The 23439-nt window shown below is 49.1% G+C and overlaps 1 protein-coding gene across 2 annotated transcripts in view; it reads right to left on the bottom strand.

Annotated features, from left to right (window-relative positions):
- Window positions 1–23439, bottom strand: part of LOC112545108 (antigen WC1.1-like) — a 68322-nt gene that overhangs the window by 18947 nt on the left and 25936 nt on the right. For both annotated transcript variants that reach the window (XM_075902522.1, XM_075902515.1), the window contains exons 3-5: window positions 12865–13179; window positions 6598–6912; window positions 4353–4664 (exon numbers count right to left, since the gene is read on the bottom strand). In XM_075902522.1, the coding sequence (XP_075758637.1) occupies window positions 4353–4664; window positions 6598–6912; window positions 12865–13179 (942 nt within the window). The remainder of the gene's footprint in view (window positions 1–4352; window positions 4665–6597; window positions 6913–12864; window positions 13180–23439) is intronic.

The raw sequence follows: 23439 nt of genomic DNA, 5'->3' as shown, positions 1-23439 counted from the left end.
TAGTTCGAACTAGGGAGGCTAATGTAGGCATTCGAAGTTGCAAATGAAGCCCAGGATTTAAATATCCTGGGCTTTATTTACATCTTCCCATCCGGTGCCATTTTTAAATCGCCTTAGTCCGAATTAACTGTCTCATCCCACGAGGTGTAACTGTTAACTCAAACTAAGGACTAGTTCGAGTTAACATTTGACTGACGCATGTAGCCACGGGCAGTTAGTTCGGACTAGGGGGATTTAAAAATGGTGCCTGGATGGGAAGATGCAAATAAAGCCCGGGATATTTAAATCCCGGGCTTCATTTGCAATTTCGAATGCCTACATTAGCATCCCTAGTTCGAACTAGGGGGCTAGTGTAGACATACCCTAACTTAACAAAAAACCAAAAAAGTGGTCCTGTAGCACCTAAGGGTATGTCTACACTACCCCGCTAGTTCAAACTAGAGGGGTAATGTAGGCATACCGCACTTGCAAATGAAGCCCGGGATTTGAATTTCCCGGGCTTCATTTGCATAAGCGGGGAGCCGCCATTTTTAAAACCCCGCTGGTTCGAACTCCTCGTGAAATGAGGAGTAACGGTAGCTCGAACTAGGAAGTCTAGTTCGAACTACCTAGTTCGTGCCCCGTGTAGCCGTGCTGCACAGGGTTCGAATCAGCCAGGATTTAAAAATGGCGGCTCCCCGCTTATGCAAATGAAGCCCGGGAAATTCAAATCCCGGGCTTCATTTGCAAGTGCAGTATGCCTACATTACCCCGCTAGTTCGAACTAGCGGGGTAGTGTAGACATACCCTTAGAGATTAACAAAAATATATAGATGGTACCATGAGCTTTTGTGGGCACAACCCACTTCTTCAGATGATGAGTGGAGCAAGAAGCACAGAGGGACACAGAAACCCAAAAAAATTAAAGCAGAAAAAGGGGACACGGATGAAGGAGAAAAGAAAAATCCCTGCCACTTAAAGGCTACGTCTACATTGGCCCCTTTTCCGGAAGGAGCATGCTAATTTTTCAGATCGTAATAGGGAAATCCATGGGGGATTTAAATATCCCCCGCGGCATTTAAATAAAAATGTCCGCCGCTTTTTTCCGGCTTTTAGAAAAGCCGGAAAAGAGCGTCTACACTGGCCCCGATCCGGCCCGATCCTCCGGAAAAAAGCTCTTATTCCTACTTTGAAAGAGTAACGGTAGTTCGGAATAGGAACCTAGTCCGAACTACCTAGTTCGAGCCCCGTGTAGCCGCGCTGCACGGGGTTCGAACCAGCGGGGATTTAAAAATGCCCGCTTATGCAAATGAAGCCCGGGAAATTCAAATCCCGGGCTTCATTTGCAAGTGCGGTATGCCTACATTACCCTCCTAGTTCGGACTAGGAGGGTAGTGTAGACATACCCCAAGGTGTTGTAGGATCGCTTGTTGTTTAAGCAAAAGACAGGACTATGCAGCACTTTAAAGACTAAAAAGATGGTTTATTAGGTGATGAGGTTTCATGGGCCAGGCCCACTTCCTAAGATCAAATTGTAGAAGAAAATTGGCATGACCATATATACCAAAGGGATACAATAAAAAAAAGTGAACACATATAAAATAGACAAATCAGATTCCTCTGTTCTAAAATCTGATTTGTCTATTTTATATGTGTTCACTTTTTTTGATTGTATCCCTTTGGTATATATGGTTGTGCCAATTTTCTTCCACAATTTGATCTAAAGAAGTGGGTCTGGTTCACAAAAGCTCATCACCTAATAAACCATCTTGTTAGTCTATAAAGTGCTGCATAGTCCTGTCTTTTGTTTCAGCAAGACCAGACTAACATGGCTACATCTCTATTACTATTGTTGTTTAAGGGTTTTTTCATAACTTTTAGTGTAGACCAAGGCGAAGATAGCCCCCAGGACTCAACAGATGATCAATGTGTCACAGAGAGATGTGTCTGCTGTGAGGGCTAACCTTAATCCCTGTACCACTGCAGATACTAGCAATATTCCCTCTAACTGTTTCCATCTGCGTGTGGAATAAATTTTGTTACATGCTCTGAAGTATGTGTAGATGTGCACCACCAATAAAAGCACATGCTACTGGTTGTGGACAATGTGGGTGCTCTGCTAATCTGCTGGGTGGCACCTGAATCTCTCCTCAGGGGCTGCTGAGCATACTCAGGTTACTGGAAACACTGGATAAGTGCCATGCCAGCTATATTTTCTAGAGAAGCAAGGCATTTTGTTTGCAATGCTCCACCCAAATGCTTTATGAAATTGATTAACTGAGTACAAATATGCCTAACTTGAAGAGTTCATTTTGAAAAAAAGAGGCAGCCATCTTTATGCAAATGAAGCACGGGAAATTTAAATCCCAGCTTCATTTGCAATATCAATATATCTAATTTACATCCCTTTATCAAAAAAGGGATGTAGTCTAGACATACCCAGAGTCTGTGAAATGTACATGTAGCTATCAGCTGACTGCTCTAACCTGTGATCTCTCTCAGAAAGACAGACCAGTGCAGAACATTGTAAGGTGACAGTTTGTGAATTCTTGCCTGATTTATGTGCTCCAAATTATGTTCAGATTTATGAGGCGAGGGCAGTGCCCTATAGAGAGAAGACTTGATAGCAATCTACAGAATAGATATTTTAGATGCTGATCCCAGACCCAGCACCACTTTAAATACAGGCTACAGATTTCTGTTTCCCCACACTGGTTGGTTGCTGACAAAGATTTTCAGTATTTGAAGTTAGGGGAGGCTATGGCCACATGAGAGAGCTTACAGAGGTGCAGCTCTAATGCACCCTCTCTAAGCTGACAGGAAGGCAGTAGCTATATTGCCAATACAGCATTGCCCACACTGGCATTTAGGTTAGTCTAACATGTCACTGCGTATGGGGAGGGTAGATTTTTCACATCTTTCTGAGACATAAGTTACTGCAATGTAAGTGGTAGTATAGGCCCGGCCTCAGATGCTGCCATTATTTTAGCTTTGAAGAATCCAGCTGACAAACCCTACAAGTCATGACTTTATTGCAGACTTAGACATCTTCTCTAAGGGTATGTCTACACTGCATCCCTAGTTCGAACTAGGGATGCAAATGGAGACAATCGAACTAGTTAATGAAGCGGGGATTTAAATATCCTGCGCTCCATTAACATGATCTCGCCGGCGCGCTAGTTCAAATCACAGCTGATTCATTTTTTGTCAGGCTGGGGACTGACTGGCTAAGTAGCAGTTCTGCAGAAAAGGACCTGGGGATTCCAGTGGATGAGAAGCTGGAGATGAGACAACAGTGCACCCTTGTATCCAAGAAGGCTAATAGCACATTAGGTTGCATTAAGAGGAGCATTGCCAGCAGATCCAGAGATATGATTATTCCCCTTTATTCGGCTCTGGTGAGGCCACATCTGGAGTATTGTGTCCAGTTCTGGGCACCCAATTACAGGAAGGATGTGGACATATTGGAGAGGGTCCAGCAGAGGGCAACCAAAATGATTAGCGAGCTGGAGAATATGACCTATGAGGAAAGGCTGAGGGATTTGGGTTTATTTACTCTGCAGAAGAGAAGAGTGAGGGGGGATTTGATAGCAGCCTTCAACTTCCTGAAGGGGGGTTCCAAAGAGGATGGAGAGAGGCTGTTCACAGTAGTGACAGATGGCAGAGGTCTAGGTTGGATATTAGGAAAAACAATTTCCCTAGGAAGGTAGTAAAGCACTGAAATGGGTTCCCTAGGGAGGTGGTGGAATCTCCATCCCTAGAGATTTTTAAGTCTCAGCTTCACAAAGCCCTGGCTGGGATGATTTAGTTGTAGATCCCCTGCCTATGGGATCTTTCACAAAGACATGATTATTTATTTAAAATGTGGAGGGTATTACTATGCTGTGAATCTGCACACACCCTTTGCAGTTGTGGGTCTGTGGCCTACTAGGTAAGAGCCTGGAATAGACAAGTGGGGCACTTTGCTCAGGAATAGCAGGGCAAACACTTTCTTTCCAGAAGGTGGAATGGGGCTATAATGGCTCCACAGTTAGATGAGATCTCTGCCTGTGGATTGCTTCTGAAACATCAGCCTCAACCTGATGAAGGGCCGAATCAGCCCTGCTGAGGTTGAGAGAATCTAGATTACAAAGCTCAGGCTTATGGTACAGAGCTGTTCTCTCCCGTTCACCCTATCCTAGTGCCAGGATCTACCTCGCCACCCTTCTCACTAAAGCCAGATGGGTCTCTGATCAGGAGACCATAAAGACAGAGCAACATTCTGATATCCCTACTTACCTGAGCGCTGTAGTCAATGGGACGACCCATGAAGACCCTGATCTGGCCAGTACACTGCACTGGAACTCACATGCTCACTTCTGCATGACACTTACCGGTGCAAATAACCATGGCCGTGTCCCCGGGGGAACAGGGCGGGTTGCCCAGGGTTCGGCGGGGACAGTCCCACAGGCAGGATTCAGTCCCTTCACAATGAAAAGCCTCGTTCCATACGGTGCCGCTCCCTTCCCCGAAATGCACTCCCCTCGGGATCGACTCAGCAACGCCACAGTTCAGCTGATGGCAGAGGACGTTGGCATCTTGCAAATCCCAGTGGGAAGCACAGAGGCTTCCCCACGTGTCTCCATATCGGATCTCCACTCTTCCGGAGCACTCAGTGCCATTCACTAACCTGCCTCCGAGGCACCCTGAGCACAAGGGAAAGTGAGAGTCGAGGCGGTGCAGGGATCAGTGTTAATAACAAGGACAGGGAGGGAAGGGGAAAGCAAGCTGGGATTGTTCTTATTTAATGCTAGAAATTCCTCTGTGGGGCCATGGGGCGTTTCTCCTCTATGTAAGGGGACTCTTAGCTCCTTACTAAAACTCAGTGAGAGTTTTTGGTTGGCCAGCTCCCAGTACCAAAAGGGGAAGGGTCCATGAGAAATCAGGACCCTGAGACTGACAGACCCCAGGGACAATGAGAAGAGGCCAACTCTCCAGGTCAGCCCAATTGACAGGCTGAACAGGCCAATGAGGAAATTAGGAGGCCAGATCCCGTCCTCTGTGTGAGCTGGGATTTTCTGAGTCTCGGAGAAAAGGAAGGAGAGCTAAGAAGAGCAGCAAGAAGAGCAAGCTGTGCTGAGAGACAGACCTGCAGTGACCAGAGAGCCAAAGGGGTCAGAGGAGCAGCACAAGGAGCTGGAGGCTGGCAAAGCAGCACAGTCTGGAGCTGGGTGTGGTGAGCAGCTGGGACTAGCAAAGGGGGGGAAAGAGGCTCTGGGTAGAGAGACGCCTCCAGCCAAGAGGCCCTGCAGGCCAGACTGGGAGAGGGATTGTAACTCCAGCTGGGAGAGGGGTCCTGCCACCTAAAGCCTGAAGTCGTGTGGTCACTGCCAGAGCAAGTGTGTCCAACCTGCAGCCCCCCTGCAGCACAGCCAGGGCCTGAGAGAGCCCTGGGACCTATAAGGAACAGACTGTGAACTGTCCTTACACTCTGCAAACTGCTGTTTGTGATGTCCCCATGCCACAATGCGGGGTTATGTCTTCTCATTTAACCTCTCTCATTTTTCCTTATTCTTTTCTTTTTAATCAGTTGGGCTGTGTCTAGACTGGCAAGTTTTTCCGCGAAATCATCTGCCTTTTCAGAAAAACTTGCCAGCTGTCTACACTGGCCGCTTGAATTTCCGCAAAAGCACTGACGATCTCATGTAAGATTGTTAGTGCTTTTGCTGAAATACTATGCTGCTCCCATTTGGACAAAAGTCTTTTTCCGAAAGACTTTTGTGCAAAAGGGCAAGTGTAGACAGCAGAGATTTCTTTTCCGCAAAAAAGCAAAATGGCAATTGGGGCTTTTTTGCGGAAAAGCACGTCTAGATTGGCCACGGACGCTTTTCCACAAAAAGTGCTTTTGCGGAAAAGCGTCCTGCCAATCTAGACGCTCTTTTCCAAAAATGCTTTTAACGGAAAACTTTTCCGTTAAAAGCATTTCTGGAAAATCATGTCAGTGTAGATGTAGCCTTGCTGCTTAATAAATTGCATTCACTTTGAACTGTATGTAGTGATCAGTGGGTCAAGAAAGCATCCAGTGTGAAGAGAGCACCCCGGAGTGGGGACACCCTATCCCCTGCCCCAAGTGACTACAAGGTCGGGGATTCAGCCCCAGAAAACCTGGGCCCAGCCTTGTTGGGATTTCGAGGACTCTGCTACTCAGGAGAGTGGAAGAGGAGCCCTCAGGGTCAGGGAGGCCGTAGGGTAAAGGAAGTGGGAGTGGGGACTCAGATCCTTTCGTTGGTCCATTTCACTGGGGTGGTATAGAAGCCAGGAAAGTTCCCCACAATAGCGGGACCATTGCCCCGCTTACATCTAGCACATTCACAAACCAACACTCCATCCATGGGAGTGTGAGGGCCGACAAGAGACCAGCATTTGGTTACTTGGCACCTTTCATACTCAAGGCTCCACAAGCACTTCAGAGGGATCAGATCCAGCAGACTTGGCTGGTGCAGGGGCCAGGTGCCAATTTAGGGCCAGCTTGCCAGTCGGTGTGAATCAGCACAGCCGCACTTAGCTCAATGGCGCATGGCCGATTTACACACTGAAAATCTGGCTGACAGTGTTACCCAGTTTTCCACTGCAGCCCACCTGCACACACCACGCTGGCTTCACTCCCAGCAGGACACTCGGTTGCACCAAGTCCAGTAACAGGATACTGCCTCAAGCAGGATTCATTCCTCTCACAGCCAAAAGTGCCGTTCCAGGCAGGCCCATCTCCTGTCCCAAAGAGCGGCCCTGCTGGTATCGACAGGGCAAATCCACAGTTGAGCTGCTGGCAGAGGGTGTGGGCAGCCTGAAAATCCCAGCGGGGGTCACAGAGGGTTCCCCAGGTGCCTCCATGGTCAAGCTCCACTCTCCCTGAACATCCTGTGCTGCCGTTTGCCAGCCTGTACCCGCTGTACCCTGAGAACAAAGAGAAAGTAAGAGATCAGAGAGACATTTCTCTTATAGAATTGCCTACAGAAATGTAACAAAAGAGCCCTAGTAATAACTGGTCACTTTCTTAAATCAGGATGTTCAGAAGTTGGGCTTTGACAGTACAGGTGTTACTGCACAGGGTTGCATTAGTGATCCAAATTTGGGTTCATTGGGCTGAAAAGTTTCCAAGATACAACACACAGGGCAAAAAAAAGTTAAAGCTGAGAGATTCTGGCAATTTTTTAACACAGAGAGAGATCAAACCAGGGCTCAGATCATTGCACAGGGATCTCAGACACTTGAAAGTCTGAGGAGTAGCCATATTAGCCTATTTCAGTAAAAACAAGTAGTCCTGTGGCACTTTAAAAATGAACAATTTTATTTGGGAATAAGCTTTTGTGGACTGGAGCTCAATTCATCAGATGCATGAACTGGCAATATCAGTTTAGCAGAAAATTTAACATACATGTAAAGATAGGAGTGTTACATTACAACATGGAAGATCAGTGTTAATGAGATGAACTTAATCAGGGTGGATGTGTGTGCAGACTAAATAAGCCTAAATCCCACAGCCTCGCCTCATAGGTCATGTGCTCCAGCCCGCTAATCATTCTGGTTGCCCTCCACTGGACCCTCTCCAATGTGTCCACATCCTTTCTGTAGTGGGAGGTCCAGAATTGGATGCAATACTCCAGATGTGGCCTCAACAGAACTGAATAAAGGGGAATAATCACTTCTCTGGATCTGCTGGCAATGCTCCTCTTAATGTACCCCAATATGCCATTAGCCTTCTTGGCTACAAGGGCACAATGTTGACTCATCTCCAGCTTCTCATCCACTGGAATCCCCAGGTCCTTTTCTGCAGAACTGCTGCTTGGCCATTCGGTCCCCAGACTGTAACTATGCTTGGGATTCTTCCGTCCCAAGTGCAGGACTCTACACTTGTCCTTGCTGAACCTCATCAGATTTCTTTTCGCCTAATCCTCTAATCTGTCCAGGTCACTCTGGACCCAGACAACCTATCTACCTCTCCCCCTAGCTTAGTATAATGTAATTCTCTTGCATGATAGGATTCAGAGTGACCTAGACAAATTGGAGGATTGGGCCAAAACAAATTTGATGAGGTTCAACAAGAATCCTGAGCACTGCTACAAGCTGGGGTCCAACTGGCTAAGTAGCAGTTCTACAGAAAAGGACCCGGGGATTACAGTAGATGAGAAGCTGGATATGAATCAAAAGTGTGTCCTTGTATGACGACGCGTTGGGGGTCCCCCGTCTCCTGCACCCCGAAATGGCACGAACAGACTCCACCAGCCAGTAGAATGGAGGTAGTTTATTGCTTCTCCAGGATATAGCACAGCACAGATGTCATCTGGTTACAGGAACTGGGGCTAAGAGGCCTCAGCCCCCCTCCCCAGCTCCTTCTCCCCTGCTTTCCAGACAGGAACTAACTTAACTCTCCTCCAGCCCTGCCCGCCCAGCCCGGGCAGCATCCACCTTCCTTTGTTCCTCTCCATGGGGGGTGGCTGGTCAGACAGGTTGAGACATGCTTTGCATAATGACTCATCCTGTTTTGCTGGGCCATGGTACCAACTGCAGCCAGTGGGGGTTACCCCAGAGCCAGCAGCGTAGAAACCAGCCAGATACCCCCACTACGTCACACCTTGTAGCCAAGAAGGCTAATGGCATATTAGGGTAGACTAGGAGCATTTCCAGCAGATCTAGAGGAAGTGATTATTCCACTTCATTCAGCACTGGTAAGGCCATATCTGGAGTATGGCCTCCAATGCTTGGCCCTCCACTATAGAAAAGATGTGGACACATTGGGGAGGGTCCAGCAGAGGGCAATTAAAATGCTGAGGGGGCTGGACACATGACCTAGGAGGAAAAACTGAGGGATTTCGGCTTATTTAGTCTACAGAAGAGAAGCGTGAGGGGGGATTTGATAGCAGCCTTCAACTATGTGAAAGAGGTTCCAAAGAGGATGGAGAGAGGCTGTTCTCAGTGATGACAGATGGCAGAACAAGGAGCAGTGGTCTCAAGTTACAGTGGGAGAGGTCTAGGTTGGATATTAGGAAAATCTGTTTCCCTAGGAGGGTGGTGAAGTACTGGAATGAGTTACTAGGGAGGTGGTGGAATCTCCATCCTTTGAGGTTTTTAAGTCCTGGCTTTGACAAAGCCCTGGCCGGGATGATATAGTTGCCGTTGGTCCTGCTTTGGGCAGGGGGGCTGGACTTGATGACCTCCTGAGGTATCTTCTAGCCCTAGGGTTCAATGGTTTAATTTGTTTGTACCTCAGCTATGGTACTTCCACATCTCCCTGGTATACAGAGAGGTATCCTTTCCAGACTTTGCTGTTAGTGGTGATTCTGCAAAAGGCACTCTGCTTTTTCAGCTCATCCATGTAAATTTTTGTCCTCACAACACTTTGGCTCTGACAAGCAGCCAGAAAGCCAGCTTTGGCACACAAATAAGAGTAACCCAAGAATGTTACTCTGAGTTACTCTAAAGCCTACAATGCCTGTTGAGTCAGCATGAAGTGCTGGGAACAACTACAACCATGGCTGAGTGCTCCTCCGGCTCAGCATGTCCCGAGGTTCAACCATCATCACCCAGACTCGTGGTCAATCACCATCCAACTTATAAATTACTAGTAGACTTTCTTGGCACTGCCCAGGTCCTTTAGGGAAGGAGGCTGGTGGTGTGGCCTTGTGGATGTAGGGGACAGAGAAGGAGGCTGGGGGAAAGGGTGAAAGAGTGAGAGTTGGGGGTGAGGAAGGGCTCAGGGTGTTGATCTCATCCAGGTAGGGTCTTTTCTCTCCCCCAGCTCCACCCTCTAGCTGCCAGGGGCATTTTCTCCCCCCCCCCCCCCAAGCCCATTCCTCCTTCCCACCACTGGGCAGTTTCTCTCCCCACTGTTTCCCTTCTCCCCTCCCGCCACCCCGCAGCCGCCACAGGCGTTTTCTCTCCCCTTCCACTCACCAGGGGACTTTTTTTTCCCCCTCAGCTGCCAGGGGCATTTTTCTTCCTTCCCCCTCCAATGCTGCAGCCATGGGTTATTTATGCGGTGTGCTGGCAGGTAAGATGGCAGAGCTCTAGCATTGCTGGCCACTCCCTTGGTGGTACAGCTTCCCACAGCAGACACTCTGCAGGGTAGCTCTCCCTGTATTGTATCCCTCTGAACAGTAGCCACTCCCTTTCCATGTTATGGAAAACAGACCCTTTCCTTAGGCTTCTGGTTGTCCTGGTGCAACCAAACCCCAACCTTGCTTTAGTTAGGAGAAGAGAAAGTTGCATAGCAAATTTACAGTTTAGGAGGAGTTCTTATTTGAGTGTGTGTGTATATATATATATATATAGAGAGAGAGAGAGAGGGTACGTCTACACTACAACGTTAATTCGAACTAACGGATCCAGACTAAAAAACTAGTTCGAATTAGCGTTTTGCTAATTCGAACTAGCATGTCCACATTAAGTGGACCCTGAATAGGGGTTAAGGATGGCCGGAAGCAGTGCCGGCAGGGCATCAGATGAGGACTTAGAGCGTGGAGCTGCTGTCTCAGGCTAGCTGAGGGCTGTGCTTAAAGGGACCCGATCCCCACCCCGGACAGACAGTTCTCAGGGGTGCCCCACTTGCAAAGCAGTCCTGGCTTGGAGTGCCCGGACTACCCACACTGGGCACATCACAGCACTCGGCCATCAGACTGGCTGCACTTGCCGCAGGCTGCCATCTGGAGAGAGGGGGCAATTGGGGGGCTGCAGGAGAGCTTCCACCCCCAGAAGCCCGCAAAGCCAGCCCAGTCCTCCCCATCAGGGGCTCGTACCCCATTCCTCCCTCACCTCCTTCCACTTACCCTTCCCTAGCCCCCCTTCCTGATGTACAAAATAAAGAAAACGTGTGGTCAAAAATAGAATCTGTCTTTATTGAACAAAACTCGGGGAGACAGGGAAAAGGAGGTGGGAGAGGGGAAGAGAGAGGGTGGGAGAGGGGAGGGCAACTACAATGATGAGGGGTTTGGAACAGGTCCCATATGAAGAGAGGCTAAAGAGACTGGGACTTTTCAGCTTAGAAAAGAGGAGACGGAGGGGGGATAGGATAGAGGTCTATAAAAGCATGAGTGGGGTGGAGAGGGTGCATACAGAAAAGTTCATCATTAGTTCCCATAATAGAAGGACTAGAGGACACCAAAGGAAAGGAATGGGTAGCAGGCTTCAAACTAGTAACAGAAAGTTGTTCTTCACAAAGCAAAGAGTCAACCTGTGGAACTCCTTGCTGCAGGAGGCGGTGAAGGCTAGAACTAGAACAGAGTTTAAAGAGAAGTGAGATCAAGTCTTGGAGGTTGGGTCCATGGAGTGGTATTAGCCAGGTGGTAGGAGTGGTGTCCCTCCCCGAAGTTTGTGGAAGGCTGGAGAGGGATGGCACGAGACAAATGGCTTGGTCACTGTCTTCGGTCCATCCCCTCCAGGGTCCCTAGGGTTGGCCGCTGTCAGCAGACAGGCTACTGGGCTAGATGGACCTTTGGTCTGACCCAGTACGGCCATTGTAAGCTCAGGGCTCAGGGTCAGGGGTCTCAGTGGACCACCTTGATTTTCATGCACACCTGCTCCTAGATGGCCAGGCTGGCAGCTCTCCTGCCCTAGCCGGCCACTTTCCTGTGCCTAGTGCTGAGGTCGTGAACGAGGACCACGGTGTCCGCACTAGACCAGGCGGGTGCCTGCCCCTTGCAGTCCCGGGCAAGCTCCCGTGAGCCGCCAGCCTGGTCCCGGGAAGAGGGGGAGGGCTGGGGGGCATCGGCTGGCTGGCTCGAGCCGTGCCAGGTGCAGGGTCTGCTGGCTGGGTGCTGGTAGGCTTGCATCTGGCATGGGCACCGTAGCCAGCCCGTGCCCCTTTAAGGGGTCCGGGGCCGGGAGGGGGGCAGACGAGTTTCCCTGGTGTTGGCCAGAGTGGCCACCAGGGAAACCTGGGGAGGGCTAGCCTCCCACTAGTTCGAATTAAGGGTCTACACAGCCCTTAATTCGAACTAGTAATTTCGAACTAGGCTTAATCCTCGTGGAATGAGGATTACCTAGTTCCAACTAAGCGCTCCGTTAGTTCGAATTAAATTCGAACTAACGGAGCGCTAGTGTAGCGCCTATGAAAGTTAGTTCGAACTAACGTCCGTTAGTTCGAACTAATTTTGTAGTGTAGACATACCCAGAGAGAGAACATTTTCAACTCATGAGATTTCCTTTATTCCAAATTGTGCCATCTACTGAAGCCAGTGAGATGACACCGTCTCCCTACAGTCTGTTGATGTCTGGGAGTGTGTAAAGTTGTCTGCCACCTCCCACTGTTTTCAAGGAGACTGAAGCCCTCAGGAAACATGGCTGCTCTTATATGGTTTGTGGGGGGCGGAATGAACAGGACCCAGGGGCTATGGGAGGCAGCACAGACCCTGTGAAAACAGGATGCAGAGAATGAGGGGAACAGGGCATGGAGGCAGCGGGGTAGGGAGTGGGCAGGAGACAATTAAGGTTTCAGTGGAATGGTGTTGAAAACGATGTGAGACAGCTAGAAGACGGGGCAGAGAGCTAGGTGGGCTAGATATCTGTTGGAGGGAGAAGGGAGGTTGAGAGGAATATAGCGGGATGTGTTGTGCAGGGAAACTGAGGGGGCTGCAGATGAGAGCAGTGGTGGTGAGAGCTGTAGGGGCTCAGATGGCAGCTCCTCAGCCTGGGATTTGGGTGGTTGTTGGTGCCTTCCAAGCCACCAGGGAAAGCCAGTGTTGCAGTGTTTGTAGAGCTCACAAGCTGATCGGAATCATGGGATTTTTCTGCCTACACAAACCTCAAAGGAGTTGGTATGATGACATGAGAAGCCCCACTGATACTCCAGTTTTCCCACAGCTGTAGGACCCAAGTTAGACTTATGTTAATGTCAGCAGTTTGAATTCTTACCTGAACACGATACACTGACATCATCTTTGTGAGAACAAGTCTTATTAGGGTGAGAGATCCTGGGACAGTTTGAAAGGAATATCTCATTCCCCACACATTGAAACTCTTCCTTCCAGATCAGGTCATGTCCTTCTCCAAAATGTGCAGCTCCTATAGCAGCTACAGCCTGTCCACACCCTAATTCATTGCAGATAACAGAGGCAGCTTTGAAATCCAAGTGTGAATCACACACTGTCTCCCACGCTTTTCCATGTTTAACTTCAACACGTCCGGAGCACGCAGTGTTCCCTCCAGCCAGCTGGATCTCAATGTGACCTAGAAAGTCAATACATCCATCAGTGAGTGTTAGTTATTCTGATACTCCATAACTTTCCCTGAACCTTAGAATATAAGAACATAAGAATGGCCGTACTGGGTCAGACTAAAGGTCCATCTAGCCCAGTATCCTGTCTGCCGACAGTGGCCAGAACCAGGTGCCCCAGAGAGGATGGACCGAAGACAATGATCAAGTGATTTGTCTCCTACATCCTTCTCCAGCATCTGACAAACAGAGGCCAGGGACACCATTTCTATCCCCTGGCTAATAGCCTTTTATGGACCTAATCTCCATGAAATTATCTAGCTTCTCTTTAAACTCTGTTATAATTCTAGCCTTCACAGCCTCCTCTGGCAAGGAGTTCCACAGGTTGACTACACGCTGTGTGAAGAACTTTCTTTTATTAGTTTTAAACCTGCTACCCATTAACTTCATTTGGTTTCCTCTAGTTCTTCTATTATGGGAACTAATAAATAACTTTTCTTTATTCGCCCTCTCCACACCACTCATGATTTTATATACCTCTATCATATCCCCCATCAGTATCCTCTTTTCTAAACTGAAAAGTCCCAGTCGTTTTAACCTTTCTTCATATGGGACCCATTCCAAACCCCTTATCATTTTAGTTGCCCTTTTCTGAACCCTTTTTTGAGCTGAGGAGACCACATCTGTACACAGTATTCGAGATGTGGGTGTATCATAGTTTTATACAAGGGAAGTAAGATATTTTGCGTCTTATTTTCTATCCCTTTCTTAATAATTCCTAGCATCCTATTTGTCTTTTTGACCGCCGCTGCACACTGTGTGGAAGTTTTCAGAGAACTATCCAGAATAACTCCAAGATCTCTTTCCTGATTTGTCATAGCCAAATTAGCCCCCATGATACTGTACGTACAGTTGGGGTTATTTTTCCCGATGTGCATTACTTTACACTTATCCACATTACATTTCATTTGCCATTTTGTTGCCCAGTCACTCAGTTTGGTGAGATCTTTTTGGAGTCCTTCACAGTCTGCTTCTGTCTTGACTATCCTAAACAGTTTGGTATCATCCGCAAACTTTACCACCTCACTGCTTACCCTTTTCTCCAGATCATTTATGAATAAGTTGAACAGGATTGGTCCCAGGACTGACCTTTGGGGGACACCACTAGTTACCTCTCTCTATTCTGAATATTTACCATTTATTCCTACCCTTTCTTTCCTGTCTTTTAACCAGTTCGCAATCCATGAAAGGACCTTCCCTCTTATCCCATGGCAATGTAATTTACACAAGAGCCTTTGGTGAGGGACCTTGTCAAAGGCTTTCTGAAAATCTAAGTATACTGTGTCTGCATGTTTGTTAACCCCTTCAAAGAACTCTTAGGTTACGTCTACATTGGCATCCCTTTCCGGAAAAGGGATGCTAATGTGACGAGTCGGAATTGCAAATCTGCGGGGGATTTAAATATCAAGTAGGAATAAGAAATCCTCTGGAAAGGGGCTTATTTTCCGGAGAATCGCGTATAAACTTGCGCTTTTCTCCGGCTTATCCACAAGCCGGAATAAAACGGCAGCCATGTAAATGCAAATGCCGCAGGGAATATTTAAATCCCCTGCGGATTTGCAATTCCGACTCGTCTCATTAGCATCCCTTTTCCGGCACGAACTAGCGGACATTTAAAAATGGCGGCGCCCGGCAAGATGCAAATGAAGCCCGGGAAATTCAAATCCCGGGCTTCATTTGCAACTCTGGTTGCCTACATTACTACCCTAGTTCGAACTAGGGTGGTAGTGTAGACATACCCCAAGAGAATAAAGGGCAAGTGAAAGCAAGTGTAGGTTTCTCCACAGGGGGAGACAAGCAGGGGAGGTGCTTCATAATTCATATTGTCTGAAAAAACTAAAATAATAGCTCAGAGTTCAAAAGGGAAAAGCAAGGGGCAGGAAGGAGAAAATTCCTCAGCAGTGGAAGGAGAAGAGAGTGGGAAAGACACAAAGGGGAACGGACAGTCACTGGGGCTATGTCTACACTGGCGGCTTCTTGCGCCAGAAATATGCAAATGAGCCTAAGCTCAGAATATTGCTGAGCCTCATTTGCATACCTAATGAGCCGCCATTTTTGCAGAAGAGTCTCTGGCGCCAGAAGGAGCGTCTACACTGCCCCTTCTTGCACAAGAAAAACCCTCTTGTGCAATGCCGCTACTCTGATTATTTTCAGGAATAACGGCAATACGCAAGAGGGTTTTTCTTGTGCAAGAAGGGGCAGTGTAGACAGCTCCTTCTGGCGCAAGAGCCTCTTTTGCAAAAACGGCGGCTCATTAGGTATGCAAATGAGGCTCAGTGATGTTCTACGCTTAGCCTCATTTGAATATTTCTGGTCCAAGAAGCCGCCAGTGTAGACATAGCCTGGGATGGACTAGATGGTCTAGTTTAAAGATGGATTAGAACAGATTAGACAGAATACTAGTGAGGATGTAGCAAGGAAAGCACCAGAGTGTTGGACTGCTTGTAGTTAGGACCTTGTGTGTCAGTCTCACACCAATAGAGCCTGATACATGGAACATAGATCCAGAGTGAAGCACTTCTCAGGTACTCTTATGGCTTAACTACAGGGGATGTTATTTCACATAAGGTGAAATTAGTTGACCTTAAAATGCCTTGTGTCTACATGAATCTTGTTCTTTGAGCAAGTTATTTGACACCTTAGGTTGCTGAAACTAATCCTCATTGGAGAATTCCACTGCACAATCAGTTTGGGTACGTCTAGACTACACGCTTCTTTCGAAAAAGCACATCTAGATTGCACTAAGCGGAACGATTTATCAATCCGCTTTTTCAAAAGAGAGTACTTGTGCCAGGGCATGGGGGCAGCCTTTACTTCTGGGTCCTGCTGCATGCTCTTTGCAGAAACGCATGCTTTAAGGGATCCTCCTGAAGAGCCAGAGGGACAGCAAAGCTCCTAGAGGGACAGCAAAGCTTCTGCGGTGCTTGCTCTGAGTGCCCTGCTTTGTGGGACACCACAGCATTTTTTTCCTGCTTGGTGTTGGTTTTTTTTTTTTGCCATGGAGCCAGAGCTACTCCTGGGCAGGCAATGGCCTCACACCGTAGTGCTTCAAGTGCTGCTGCAACTCCATGAGACCTTCATGCTGTTAATGCCAGGTCCACATTCTGAACCCAGCCTGGAGTCCCTCATTCGGGATGCAGCAGCACTATTCTTGCCACCGAACTTTCTCCAGGAAAGGCGATTTTGGAGGCTGGAGACAAGTACAGACTGGTGGGACTGGCTCATAATGGAGCAGTGGGACGACCAGACTTGGCTCCGAAACTTCAGGATGCCGAAGTCCATCCTTCCGGGAGCAATGTTCCTGGCTCACCCCCCACCCTGCAATGACAGAATACCCACCTGCGCCCTGCCATCTGGCTGGAGAAGAGGGTAGCTATTGCCCTCTGGAAGCTGGCCACTGCTGACAGATACCAGTTGGTGGGAATCCAGTTTGACATGGTGAGATCTACTGTTGGCACCATGTTGATGGAGGTAAGTCCCTCTGAAGGGGGCAGACCATGAGGGGTAGGGGGACTGTAACAGGAAAGGGCAGGGGGGGCAATGGAGGGGAGGTGATGGAGGGCTCCTGGCCTCACTCCGCCCTACTGCTGGGAGCAATCGCCTGGGGATGGGGGAGTCCTGGGGTTTTGGGGGGGAACCTCCCAAGGACTCAGGCAACCCCTCTAACTTCCTATTCTGCGTGTTTGTATGTGTCTATTTCTGAAGGTGGTGGGGGCCATCAACTCAGAGCTGCTGAACAGGATTGTCTGCCTCAGAGACTTAGACACCATCATGGCTAGTTTTGCTGGGCTGGGTTTCCCAAAATGCAGAGGAGCGCTCGATGGAACTCACATTCCCATTCGTGCACCACCCCATTGAGCAGCCTGGGATATCAACAGAAAAGGGTACTTCTCTATTGTGCTGCAGGCCCTGGTTGACCACCCTGGACTATTCACGGACATTTGTGTGGGGTGGTCGGGCTGGGCACATGACGCTTCGATCTTCCAAAATTCGCTCCTTTACCAAAGGCTGAAGGCTGGAGGCTGGAACCTTCTTACACCAGCGAAACTTTGCTGTTGGGGACGTGGAGATGCCAGTCTGCATTGTGGCCAATGCGGTGTACCTCCTCATGCCCTGGCTCATGAAGCCATACACTGGGCATCTGAACCCGCGCAGGGAACTCTTTAACGTGCACCTGACATGGGCATGTTTACAGGTGGAATGTGCCTTTGGCTGGCTGAAGAGAAGGTTTAGGTGCCGGCTCACTTGCCTCGACATGGGGGAACACAGTATCCCAGAGGTGGGGGCTGCATGTTGCATCCTTCACAACCTGGTGGAGAACAAAGGGGAGGCCTTCCTCCCAGGCTGGGGGGCAATGGCTGATGTGGAGGGGAGGTGGTTTGCGCAACCTCAGACAGCTGCTGTTCACCAAGCCCATCAGGTGGAGGTCCGCATCCGGGAGGCTCTGCGTGAGCACTTCTCAGCTGGAGCCCAATGACCTTCCCCAGGGTCTCCCCAATGGGGCCTGTGGGCCTGGGCCCCCCAGCCCAAAATGTTTCCTCCCACAACGCATCCCTGCACCAGCCTCTGGACAGTGTGAACACACACCATGTTAAATCTCAAAAATATAATGTTTATTAACAATTAACGTTCAAATAAATAACTGTTTGTAAAAAAATAAAACTGTGCAACATGCATTCAAAAATAAACTTTTCTTTACACTCTCCAACTGTGTTTAAAACTGGGGGAAGAGGGAGGATGTCAACCTGAAGGGGGGAGGAAGGGAGAGAAGGGGGGGATGTCAATCTGGAGGAAGGAGGGAGGGCAAGCAGGCAGTTTAGGGTTAACAGTCTCACCTGGACTGCAAAACTTTGCCACTTCAGGTCCGTGGACCCATCAGTCACCAGGGTCAAGTCGGGCCTGTGATGATGCGGGGAGGGGGAGAAGGGCTGCAGCTGGCTCTGCCATAGAGGGGACGAGGGGGTGGAAGGGTGGCAGAGTCTGAGGGAGAGGAAGGGGGGTTGAGGAGGTTGGAGCAGGTTGAGCGGGAGTAGTGGCGATAGGGACAGGACCTGGCACAGCCAGGGTCTCTCAAACGCTTGAACACATTGCGGTCCACTGGGGGAGGAAATCCTCCAGCAGACAAGTGTGCCAGCGAGCCTCCTCCCATGCCCTTTCTGCCATGGTCTCCTCAATTCGCTCCAGGGCCTCCACATGCCTCCTCATCAGGTCATTGTACACCCACCAATGCCTGCAGGTTCCATGGGACAGGGTATGTCACCCTGGCAGTCACTAATGGCAGGTCCATCTGTGGAGGAGAAGAGGGAGAACTGATCAGTGTTAGGAATTCACACACACACTGTCCCTGCTTGTGCTCAGTGATTAAGTCCTTATAACAAGGGATGGGAATGTTGTGACTGCAAGCCCACGTCTGGCCCTGCCAGCCACCCCGGCCTCACAGGGGCCCCAAGGTGGCTAAGGTAATGTCGTTCCCCCCCTTCCTCCCACGAATAGCCTCTCCCCCCACCATGGCCATACAGCCATACAGGCCAAGGAAGTGCGCAGCCACAGTGGGTCACAAGCATAGGACATGGGCCTGGAGCAGCTTGGGTCTCCCAGGGTCCCCACCCACACCCCGCCTGCCCGCTTGCTTGCACATGTATAGAGAGATACAAGTTGTCCAGGAAGAGCATGACATGTGCAGATTGCTCCGCATCCTCTGTGCTCCCACCTCCCCCCCTCAGTGTGTGTGACCCTGACTGCACTCACCTGATGTTCCCTCGCCAGCATCGGAGGGTGCCTGTGAGGCCTCCTGGGTCTCAGGGACCGCTCAAGGGTCAGGGTCACCTCCGTGTCATTGGTGTCTTCCTCCTCTTCTTCTCCTGGCAGCTGCTCCTTCGTCTCTTGTGTGCCCTCCTGATAGTGCTGCACAGGTGTCTGCAAGCTTGTCTGCACTAGCACAGGGGTTCCCGACCACCCAGGATGTGATGCAGCTCCTGGTAGTAGTCACACTGCTGTGGGGCTGCACCTGAGGCAGAGCTGCGCTCTCGGGCCTTTGCATAGCCCCGCCTGAGCTCTTTTACCTTCGCTCTCACTTGATCAACAATTCTGGGGTGGTGCCCTTTTTTTGCCAGCCCCTCAGCCATGCAGCCATAAATATCCGAGTTTCTGCTCCGGGTATGCAGACACTGGAGCGCTTCCTCCTCTCCCAAAATTTCAAGCAGGGTCACACCTCTGGCCCTGACCAGGCTGGAGCTCTCTTCTTTCCCTCAGAGGGCAGCTAGGATGGCTCCTTGGTAGGTCCTTGGAGCCCTCGGGGGTGTTGGGGTTGAGACATGACCCACGTGGCAGAGAGAGCCCTGTGCTGACAGGCTTGGTCTGTGGCCAGCTTCCTGTCAGAATGGCTGCCCAGGGTGTCTGTGCCTTTAAAAAATGGCTACAGACAGGAACAATAGAGGTTTTCCCTGAAGAAGGACTGTCCACCAGGGGCTTTTCCCTGGAGGTCTGTTTAAAAACAAACAAACAAACAAACAAACAAACAAAAAACTACCCCCACGTCCACACACACCTTTTTTTGACAGAACACTGTTGAAAAAAGGGGTTTTTCCTCGTAAAATGAGGTTTACCTCTGTCAACATAACTGCTGCATTCGTTCAATGTCCTGTTGAAAGAACATGGCAGTAGTGTAGACGTGGGGGAAGTTTTTTTGAAAAAGGCCAACTTTTTTCGAAAAAACAGTGTAGTCTAGATACACCCTTTGTTAACTCTAAAGATGTTTCTACACAGCAAAGTTATTTTGGAATAACAGCTGTTCTTCTGAAATAACTATGCAAGCATCCACACAGCAATTCCATTATTTCAAAATAATTTCAAAATAAGAGAAGGTTTATTCCGACTTCAGTAAACCTCATTCTATGAGGAATAATGCCTATTCTGAAATAGTGATTTCCTAACTCCAGAGACAGGTCTTAAATGCAATAGAGTTTGAACTACTTATAGCTTTGAGTTTGGGTAAGGGAGTTTTTTATAAAAAGAGGGAGGCAGGGTGATTAAGAACAAGAGGCTAGACATTCCAGTAATTCAAGGATTGTTCGATCATCATGAAAACATTGCTGGGGACTCCACTTAAAAGATGGCGGGGAAAGAGTAGGAATGAGTGCTGTGCTGCTGGGATCTGCATTTGGACCACTGCTGTTAAACTTCTCATAAATGTTCTTGAAAAAGGGGTGAAAAGGACCTAATCCAAAGTTGCCTGCAAAGAGTTACAAAGGAATCTCACAAAACTGAGTGATTGGGCAACATAGGGCAGATGGAATTCAGTGTTGATAAGTATGAAGTAATGCACATGGATAAATATAATCCCAACTATACATACAAAACAGCAGTTTCTACTCAAAAAAGAGATCTTGGAATCATTGAGGATAGTTCCCTGAAAACACCTGCTCACTGTGCAGTGTCAGTCCAAAATCTAAAAAGCTAACAGAATATTGGGAATCATTAGGAAAGGAATAGATAATAAGACAAAATACCATATTGCCTCTATATAAAGTTATATGCCCACATCTTGAATACTGTATGCAGATCTGTTCACCCCTTCTCAAAAAGATCTGTTCGATTTGGAAAAAGTACAGAAAGGGCAACAGAAATGGTTATTGGTAAGGAACAGTTTGCATAGGAAGAGAGATGAACAAAACTGGGATTTTTCATCTTGGAAAATAAATGACTAGCGGGTGGGGGATATGTTAAATATTTACAAAATCACGAACAGAGTTGAAAAATAGAATAAGAAAATGTTATTTATTCCTTCACCAACATAACACAAGAAGCTGGCCCCAATTAACTGTATAGGCAGCAAAGTTAAAACTAACATAAAACATTACTTTTTAACAGTCAAGCTTTGGAACTCTTTGCCAGGAGACGGTGGAAAGGCCCAAACCAGAATAGGATTCCAATAAGAACAAAATAAGTTCAAGGAGGGTAAGTCCATCAATGGCTACTAGCCAGAATGGGCAAGTATGGTGTCTCTAGCTTTTGTTTGCCAGATGCTGAGAATGGGCGACAGGGGGATGGATCATGTTGATTGCATCTCTGTTTATTCCTTCTGAAGCACCTGACATTGGCCACTGTTGGACAGCAGGATACTGGGCTAGAAGGACCATTGGTTTGACCCAGTATAGCCATTCTTATGTTCTTATATAGAGCTGAAATGATGAAAAATATCTGCAGAGCTGGCCTGAGCCATTCATGTGACCGAGGCCCCGGGAGAGCGGCCCTGCCCCTGGGAGTGCAGCACATGCGCAGCCCCACCCCCGGGCACCTGGCGCATGCACAGCCCTGCCCCTGCCCAGTCTGGCAGCCCCACGTGGCGCCCCCTACAATGGGATGCCCCGGGCGGTAGCCCAGTCAGCCCATAGCTTGGGCCGGCTCTGTATATCTGCCCCCTTTCTGTAATCCATTCTCCTTCCAAACTGAGATAGAGCCCAGGAGTCCTGACACGGTCTGTCTCGCTCAACAGAGTTAATAACAAAGTAAGAATGGACATTAAAATTCGAAGGCTAACCGGTGTCCCCTCAGGGTATATCTACACTACCCTCCTATTTCGAAATAGGAGGGTAATGTAGCCATACCGCAATTGCAAATGAAGCCCGGGATTTGAATTTCCCGGGCTTCATTTGCATAAGCCGGGCGCCGCTATTTTTAAATCCTGGCTGGTTCAAACCCCGTGCCGCACGGCTACATGCGGCATGAACTAGGTAGTTCGAACTAGGCTTCCTAGTTCGAACTACCGTTACTCCTCGTGGAATGAGGAGTAACGGTAGTTCGAAGGAGGAAGCCTAGTTCGAACTACCTAGTTCGTGCCGCGTGTAGCCGCGCTGCACGGGGTTCGAACCAGCCGGGATTTAAAAATGGCGGCGCCCGGCTTATGCAAATGAAGCCCGGGAAATTCAAATCTCGGGCTTCATTTGCAATTGCGGTATGGCTACATTACCCCGCTAGTTCGAAATAGAGGGGTAGTGTAGACATACCCTAAGGGTATGTCTGCACTACAGAGTTAGTTCGAACTAACTTTCATAGGCGCTACACTAGCGCTCCGCTAGTTCGAACTTAATTCGAACTAGCGGAGCGCTTAGTTCGAATTAGGAAAACCTCATTTTATGAGGATTAAGCCTAGTTCGAACTAGCTAGTTCGAATTAAGGGGTGTGTAGACCCTTAATTCGAACTAGTGGGAGGCTAGCCCTCCCTAGCTTTCCCTGGTGGCCACTCTGGCCAACGCCAGGGAAACTCTATTGCTCCCCTCCTGGCCCTGGACCCCTTAAAGGGTCATGGGCTGGCTACGATGCCTGTGCCAGGTGCAAGCCTGCCAGCACCCAGCCAGCAGACCCTGCACCTGGCATGGCTCGAGCCAGCCACCCGATGCCCCCCAGCCCTCCTCCTCTTCCCGGGACCAGGCTGGCGGCTCCCGGGAGCTTGCCCGGGACCGCAAGAGGCGGGCACCCGCCTGGGCTAGTGCGGACATCGTGGACCTCGTCCATGATCTCTGCACTAGGCATTGGAAAGTGGCTGGCTAGGGCAGGAGAGCTGCCAGCCTGGCCACCCAGGAGCAGGTGTGCACGAAAATCAAGGGGGTCCACTGAGACCCCCGACCCTGAGCTTACAATGGCCGTACTGGGTCAGACCAAAGGTCCATCTAGCCCAGTAGCCTGTCTGCCGACAGCGGCCACCCCTAGGGACCTTGGAGGGGATGGACCGAAGACAGTGACCAAGCCATTTGTCTTGTGCCATCCCTCTTCAGCCTTCCACAAACCTTGGGCAGGGACACCACTCCTACCCCCTGGCTAATACCACTCCATGGACCCAACCTCCATGACTTGATCTCACTTCCCTTTAAACTCTGTTCTAGTTCTAGTCTTCACAGCCTCCTGCAGCAAGGAGTTCCACAGGTTGACTCTTTGCGTTGGATAGGGGTCTGAAAAACCACCCACTTGATCAACAAAAGTTTCCCTGACAAAAGTGCCTGTGTTGACAGTATTGCTAGGAGACACTCTCCTGCTAACTGGGGCTATGGCTACACTGTGGAGGGTTTTCGGAAAAAGGTAATCTGATTCTTTTTTCGGAAGAAGGTTTTCTGAAATTTGGCCCATCTACACTAGGCCAAATTTCAGAAAAGCCTCCTCTTTTGGAGGAGCCCTTATTCCTCATGGAATGAGGAATACAGGGCTCCCCAAAAGAGCAT

This window comes from Pelodiscus sinensis, chromosome 1 (assembly GCF_049634645.1).
Source record: "Pelodiscus sinensis isolate JC-2024 chromosome 1, ASM4963464v1, whole genome shotgun sequence".
Taxonomy (NCBI): Eukaryota; Metazoa; Chordata; order Testudines; family Trionychidae; genus Pelodiscus; species Pelodiscus sinensis.
The sequence above is the reverse complement of the archived record's forward strand: the minus strand, read 5'-3'. Positions and strand labels throughout refer to the sequence as shown.